The sequence below is a fragment of the Dipodomys spectabilis genome, unplaced genomic scaffold (assembly GCF_019054845.1).
Source record: "Dipodomys spectabilis isolate Male_0828 unplaced genomic scaffold, ASM1905484v1 ptg000325l, whole genome shotgun sequence".
In the NCBI taxonomy this organism is placed as follows: domain Eukaryota; kingdom Metazoa; phylum Chordata; class Mammalia; order Rodentia; family Heteromyidae; genus Dipodomys; species Dipodomys spectabilis.
In genome coordinates, this window is record NW_024871002.1 from 159,020 (window position 1) to 166,585 (window position 7,566).

General features: G+C 43.9%; 1 protein-coding gene across 1 annotated transcript; it reads left to right on the forward strand.

The window, feature by feature from the left end:
* The first annotated feature begins 1,988 nt into the window (after positions 1-1,988).
* Positions 1,989-2,474, forward strand: LOC122128232 (60S ribosomal protein L12-like). Its single transcript, XM_042702514.1, has one exon. The coding sequence runs from the start codon at positions 2,025-2,027 to the stop codon at positions 2,472-2,474; it is 450 nt and encodes a 149-aa protein (XP_042558448.1). The 5' UTR covers positions 1,989-2,024.
* The last annotated feature ends 5,092 nt before the right edge of the window (positions 2,475-7,566 follow it).

The window sequence follows — 7,566 nt, forward strand, 5'->3', positions numbered from 1 at the left end:
CACTAAGAGCTATTCTAGCCCAGAGGTCCCACTGCTCCAAACAATAACAAGACAATTCCATCCAGGCCACAGTGATCCTTTGAAAAGCTCTTTTCAAATGCACCAGAAAATCAAGAACAAAATGAATACATATGTAGATGTGTATGGCTTACCAAAATGCAGCCAATAAGATATAAAACATTTAAACAACTATAGCAAGCAATGAGATTGAAATAATAAAACTTTTTAAATTGTGCCACATGATTCCTTCTCTATGAAAGGCAGAGAGGATTATAAGATGAAGCTCACATACTTGTTACCAGGTTCAGCACTTATTCATGAAGATACTTTGTTACATGAAGAAGCTAATCAATTCTTCAATGTACTCCCATCTGTCCCTGGAGTTCTGTGATACAGAACATAAAGTTTACATCATTTCATCAGTAAATGTGTGTATTCTAAATTGAACATGTGACCAGGCTTCTTTCTTTCATGCCACACATTATTACCTCCCCTCTCACTATGCTTCTCCCTGCTATAATCACAGGCCACTTTGTCCTCACCATGTAGCAATCAATCTTGCATTGTCATTCCACCTTTGCTACTTACCCACTGTTTAAGAAGACCTGCAGCAACGTCATCTTAGGTATTTTAAAAAATCTATAGGAACTAATTGGACCCTATGACTCAGCTGTTACCATTTCAGTGACTAATAAATGTAATGACAGTCATCATTCATGTAAAGCTAAGGAAAGCACTGGCTTTATGTAGGTCTTTTTCAGACCTTCATCTCATTGTAGTTCACCGTTAGATAAAATGTGACCATTCTCAAACATCAGGCTGCTCTCATTCCTGATAACTTGCATTCCCAGCCTCATGAATGTTATAAAGCAGAAACACAACACAAAAGGCATATTTAGTCTGGCAAAGTAGAAGAGATCTTAACTGAAGGGTTAATTTTAGAGGACATGCAGCATAGGACACCCCTTTCCATGACTGACTGAGGACCACAGGCAGAAGAAAGGGGGCAGGTACATATCTTGGCGGTCAGGGAGGCAGGCTGTGGAGCTTTTCAGGTGACCAGTCAGCAAACCTATTGTAGGTCTATGTTTGGTTCCTTTTGCCATAGGAGACCTAAGCTTTTGGAGTGGAGAAGAGCATATTAAGGTTTAAACAGCCCCAGTATCTCTTTTGTGAACCATGACCCCACTTGACAGTCCTGGCCAGGCGCCTGGACTTACAAAGTCACGTGGCACCATCTCCCTGTTTGGAAAAGCTATGCTTTTGATGCATACCAAGGAACAACAAGAAAAAGCAAAAGTACAATTATCACAATTTCAAGTGTGATGAGGGCATTTGAAAAGAGAGCAACTTAATTGTTTAAATAGGGATACAGGTGGACCCATTGCGCCAATGAGATGTACAAGATGTTATGTTGAAAATGAACTTTACAACTTTGGCACGCGGGGGATGGGGGGAGATGGGATGGGAAGGGGAAACAAAGGAGGAGGCAACATTGCTTGATAAGAAATGTACTCATTACCTTGCCCATGTAATTGTAACCCCTCTGTATGGTATTTTCACAAAAAAAGAAAAGAAAAGAGAACAACTTGTTGGAAAAGTCAAAACCTTTGTCAATATATATACATATATATATGTATATATATAAGTAGAACATGGAAATGTGTGTCTGCTATGGCATATGGGGGAAATGTGTGCATGCAAGGCAATGAGCAGGAGTACAAGCAGACAGGATCCAAAATGTTCCATTAGGAAAGGGCCAGTTGTGGGTACACAGTCAGGTGAGTTCACAGTGACCAGGAGCATGTGTTTCAGCATGGTTGGTGAAGCATCCAGGAACCAACCTACAACTAGATGAGTGATGATATCAAGAAGACCCTGACAGCCCAACTCCTGCCTGACAATTCTAAACATGCATTCAAGATTTTCCTTTTCCTTTTTGTCTTTCGGCTCGGAGGAGGCAAAGGTGCACCTTTCTTCCGTCATCCCGAATCTGGGTTCATCCGACACCAGCCACCTCCATTATGCCACCTAAGTTCTATCCCAATGAAATCAAAGTCGTGTACCTGAGGTGCACTGCTGATGAGCTGGATGCCATGTTCGCCCTGGCCCCCAAGATCAGCCCCCTGGATCTGTCTCCAAAAAAAGTTGGTGATGATATTGCCAAGGCGACAGGTGACTGGAAAGGACTGAGGATTCTTGTGAAGCTGACTACTCGGACCAGACAGGCCCAGATAGAAGTGATACCTTCTGCCTCTGCCTTGATCATCAAAACCCTAAAGGAGCCACCAAGAGACAGAAAGAAAAAGAAAAACATTAAACACCATGGAAACATCTCTTTTGATGAGATTGTCAACACTGCCCGGCAGATGCGGCACCAATCTTTAGCCAGAGAACTTTCTGGAACCATTAAGGAGATCCTGCCCAATCTGTGGGGTGTAATGTTGGTGGCCGCCACTCTCATGACATCATAGATGGCATCAACCATGGTGCGGTGGAATGCCCGGCTAGTTAAGAAGCACAAGAGAAACAATTTCAATTAAAAAAAATGAGACAACCAAAAAAACAAAAAAAGAATTTCCTCTTATGATTATTCAAAATAATTGATGAGGCTGAGCACGGGTGGCTCATACCAGTAGTCCTAGCTACTCAGAAGGCTGAGATCTGAGGACTGAGGTTTAAATCCAGGCCAGGCAGGAAAGCTGTGATGCTCTTACCTCCAATTAACCCCAAAAAGCCAGAAGTGGAGCCTTGGCTCCAAGTGGTAGAGCACTAGCCTCGATCACAAAAGCTCAGGGACAGTACCCAGGCCCTGGGTTCAAGCCCCAGGACTAGCATCAAAGAAACAGGTCTTTTTAGACTGAGGAGCTACCAGGAAGGCACTGGGCTCCAGAACAGCATTTAGGTTTTAAAGGGGCCCTCAAGGGATACACTAATTGATGTAATTATTTGCCTTTGATATTGTCAGAGAAGGAAATAAAATTCAGTAACTTGTCAGAATCAAGAGGTAGCTGAACCTACACAACTAGAAACTCAGTTTTGGAGGTCACCTTTTTACTATCCTTATAACAAACTGCAATGAAACAAGCCATATCAACGACCTCACATTCCATATTTTAAAAACTGCAGGAAAAAAAATAACATCCATCCTAAATGGTTGCCATTATCTGATCTCTCCTGCTCCCATTCTCATCCTGGCCTTTTCCTTAGGCAATGCCATGCTACACTGTGAGGATTCTCACAAGTATGGATAATATTCTCCCCAATTCATGTAATCCATCATTGCCCCAGGGAGCTAGGGATAGTACAATCAAAGATCAAGGTGATATAGATATGGTTCTAGTCAGCAATCTCCATGCTTAGTTACCTGGACACACTGATGTTACCATGAAGGTTCACAGGCAACCTGCTCACCAAAGCCCTCCCTTCCCAGTTTCTCTGTGATTATACTTGTATGTATGCTCATCAGCAGAGAGTTAAGTCTTAACCTTGTAGTATTCTTCTTTTTTTCCAGCTTACCTGGTATAACTAATGTTTTCTAGTACTTCTGAGCCAGAATAAGTTGAAGATGGCCTTGTTTCTGTCCACCCTCCCTTGCTTTTCATGTGGTGCAGAAACAAGCTCTTAGGCATATACCTAACATCAACATTAGGTTGTGCTGTCTTATAGAGGTAAAATGGGTGTTTTGCTGTTCATCTTTGGACTGTAACAACAACATCTGGAAATGAACACAACGAACTAGACCTTTAAAAGCCCCCTATAAATCCTCTCATTCCCTGGCACTGCTGGTGTTCCAGAGCTACTTGCTATCAGGATTCTTAAGCTTCCATTTTATCATGCATCTCAATACTTGAACAGAAATGAACAGATAATGCTGAGAAAGAGGAACAGTGTGTCCATTCTGTGCTTGTTCCCTACAGGGGACATTCTGCTCCACCCGGCCTTTGCAGTCCCACCCCAGATTGGAAACTTTGTTTTCTTTCAGGCCGTCACCAGGTTGGCTCCTTGTGCCCCAAAGCAAGCCCCACCTACTGAAAGTGTCTTTCTGCTTAAAAGGCAAGAGTATTGGCCAGAAGGAGAGAGCCTGTGGACACAGCAAAGGATCCGGCACAGGCTCTTCTTTAGGGTCCTCACTGGGATGTAGGTAGAGTAGTCAGCTCACAGTCAAGTTAGGCATCACTTCGTGATTGTCCCCTAGACAGGACACTCTGCTCCACGGAGCCCTTGCATTCCTGCCCTGGATTGGCAAATTTTGTTTCCTTCCAGGCCCTTGCCAGGTTGCCGACTCATACAACTAAGAAAGCCCTACGTGCTGCGACTTTCTGTTTAGAAAGCCAATAGCAGTCACCGGAAGAGGAGTCTGTGTGTGCAGGCAGGACATTTGCAACTGGGACAGCTTTGGTTCATCGCGTGGCCACCCGACGACTTTGCCAGACTTCCAGCAACGTGTGGCAATTATGCCTCCAATCAGGGTCCCCAGGGGAGCCTACACGATGAAGATGATGGCTAGGCCTGAACAAGGCCCGGCCATGACTTCAGCCATTACCATACGGGAGCTCTATGAGACGGAAATTTTGGCTGAGCCCGAGCCAGGTGGAGCAGAGAGCCGGCACTTTCGAGAAGGAGCTCTGGCCTTCAAGGATTACATGAAGCTCATAGCTGACCTGGATGATGAAGGTGACCAGAACAGCTTAGATGTGGTGAACAAAGACGGTGGCACTGGCGGCTCCAGCACCTACGATAGCCTTTGCAAGTGCCAGGTGCCTCAACAGCCGCAGGCCCTGCAGGCCCCACAGGCCCCACAGGCTCCGCAGGCCCCACAGGCCCCACAGGCTCTAGAGCCCTGGCAGGCCCTACAGGCTCCGCAGGCCCCACAGGGCCCACAGGCTCCGCAGGCCCCACAGGCTCCGCAGGCTCTACAGGCTCCGAAGGCTGCGCAGGCCATGCAGGCTCCACAGGCTCTAAAGGCCCCACAGGCTCCCAAGGCTCTGAAGGCCCCGAAGCCAATGCACAAGGCCATGACGACTCTGAAGCCCCGGCGCAGGACTGAGCAGCACCGGCGCAGGCGACTACGCAAGTTCTCACCTTGGCAGCTGGAGGAAATGGAAAATGTTTTCCAAGAAATTCAGTATCCTGATGCCTCCACAAGGTCAGTGGTTGCTCGGGTGGGGCCGGACCTCCATTGCTTGGCTCATTTCCACTGTCATTTTCCATCCTTTCACCTCTTTACTCCCAACCCAGTGGAGGTTTTGCCTTCCGAGGCACTGGGCCTGGGAGGAATGCCTTGGGATGCTAAATCAGTATGTGCATGCAGGAATAGACTGGAAACACGTCTAACAAATGACTAGCAGCCATTGCTTTTGGTTTCTTTTGCTTATGAGAGCTGGCAAATCAAAGTATGGGTGGGGATTTGGGGGCAGTGGTTGGTTACTAATTTGGAAACACACTGTCATATCATTTGTTATTTATTTATATCTAGCTATCTATCTACATAACTATTTTTCCTGAACCAAGACTTGAACTCAGTGACTCATTCTCTTGCTTGGATTTTTTTACTCTCAGATAATGCTCTACTACTTGAGCCACACTTCCTGCCCATATTTTTGCTGCTTAAGTGGAGATGGAGTCTCTCATGCTTTTCTTCTGTAGCTGGCTTAGAGCTGTGACTCTTCAGGTCTTAGCTCCCTGAGTAGCTAGGATTACAAGCTTGAGCTAAAGGTGTCTGGCTGCTTTGCACTTATTTTACCCATTGTATGTTTGCCTTAATACTCTCTTGATTGTTTTGACATAGTACAATTAGTCTATTTTGCTTGCATAATCTGTGTTGCTGCTGTGTGTGCTGCTGCTGTTGTTTGCACTTACTTTGTAGTAATGCTAAGCATAGTGTCACACACCTATAACTCCAGCACTGGGAAGTCTAAGACAGGAGTATATCAAGTATTAGAGCAGCCCAGTCTATGTATCATGTTCCAGAACAGCCTGGAAAATCCCACAAGTAACAATAAATAAATAATAAATAAATGAATAGACTATTGCTTTAACACCACCTGTCTTGATTTCTGAGGTCTAAAGCAATTTGTAGATTTGTGATGAGGTAGAGTCACTTGTAAAGCAGTATGGGTTCTGAGAGTTACAGAAAAGTATACTTGGGAGTTGTGAGGATGTACTGTAAGTATAAATTTATGCATATGACAAATTGTCCTTTCATCAGTTATAGGGACCTTGAACATTTGTGTTTTTCTCTTCACAGGAGTCAGCTTGCCAGAATCATCTGTGCGACAGATGCCAGAGTGAAGGTCAGTAAACCTGAAACAAACGTTTTGTAGTCAGTCAATCAAAACCCTGGTTCAGAACAAGCACAGATATATCCTAGATTGGTATGATTTTATTGTAGTTCTATTAGCAAATAGACACTGAATCTTGGAAGGTTTCAGATAGAAAAAGGCATAAGCAAACTCCAGCTTCTCATTTTTTCCCAACTGAAGACCATATGATATCCTAATGAAAGAAAATGAAAAATAGAGGAAAGAAAGGTAGAAGGGAAGAGGAAGATGGCAATGGTGACAAATGGGATGTTGGCACCTTAGGTATAGGAGGAAGGGGATGGTGTCCTATCAAGAGCCATCAGGTTGTGACAGGGCTGTAGAATCTGGTGTGGGATGACAGGAGCTGCTACTCAGCCTCCTTTGCCCTCTGGCTCACCTCAGGCCCTGAAATAGGCCATGGTAGTAGCAAGCTCTACTTGTGCAAGTGAATCTGGCTACCTCCTAGTAGTATCACCTCCACCAGATCCTAGCACTACTTGGCTTCTTACTGCTCCTCAAACCGAGCAGGAGGACCAACAGAAACTAAATCACCATTGGCATTCACGGGGTTATCCAACTTCTCAAAGATGAAATAATATAATCAAATTACATAAATAAGAGTAATATGTCATACATAATATTAATAAGGTAATAAAATGATTTAATTTTACATGCTCTCTTTTCTAACAGAGAACAGTGCGGGTCCTGTTCTTTTAAATATGAATAAGTGATTTTTTTAATAGGTGATCAGTATTTTTCCCTCACTGCCAATATTTGCACAGAAACTATTCTTGATATATGATGACTAGTATTCAGGAACTTATCAAGAAGCATATAGAAGTTCTACATCGTTTGAGTGGATTAATTTAAACAAATATGTCTCAGAAGTCTGAAAACGAGCAGTGAAGACTGCATGTGGAAAGCATAGCTTGCTATTTCTTTTCACATTCTAAAGTGATAAAAAGTAATAGGTGAACTTTGGGTTACAAAACTTCATATGTGATTTTTTAAACATACTTCAAAGACAAATGATTAAACTAACTTTGTGCCCACTGACATTACTTTGCACTTCATAGATGATTGTACAGCTCCTTTTTTGTTGTTGGTATCAAAACTTGAACTCAGGGCCTTGGTGCTGTCCCTGAGCTCTTCTGCTCACAGCTGGCATTCCACCTCTTTTGAGCCACGGTACCACTTCTGGTTTTCTGGTGATTAATTGGAGATGAGAGTCTCACAGCCTTTTCTGCCCAGGCTGGGTTTG

Coding starts and splice junctions, on each gene's coding strand:
- LOC122128232 (XM_042702514.1), top strand. CDS start 2,025: ATGCCACCTAAGTTCTATCCCAATGAAATCAAAGTCGTGTACCTGAGG.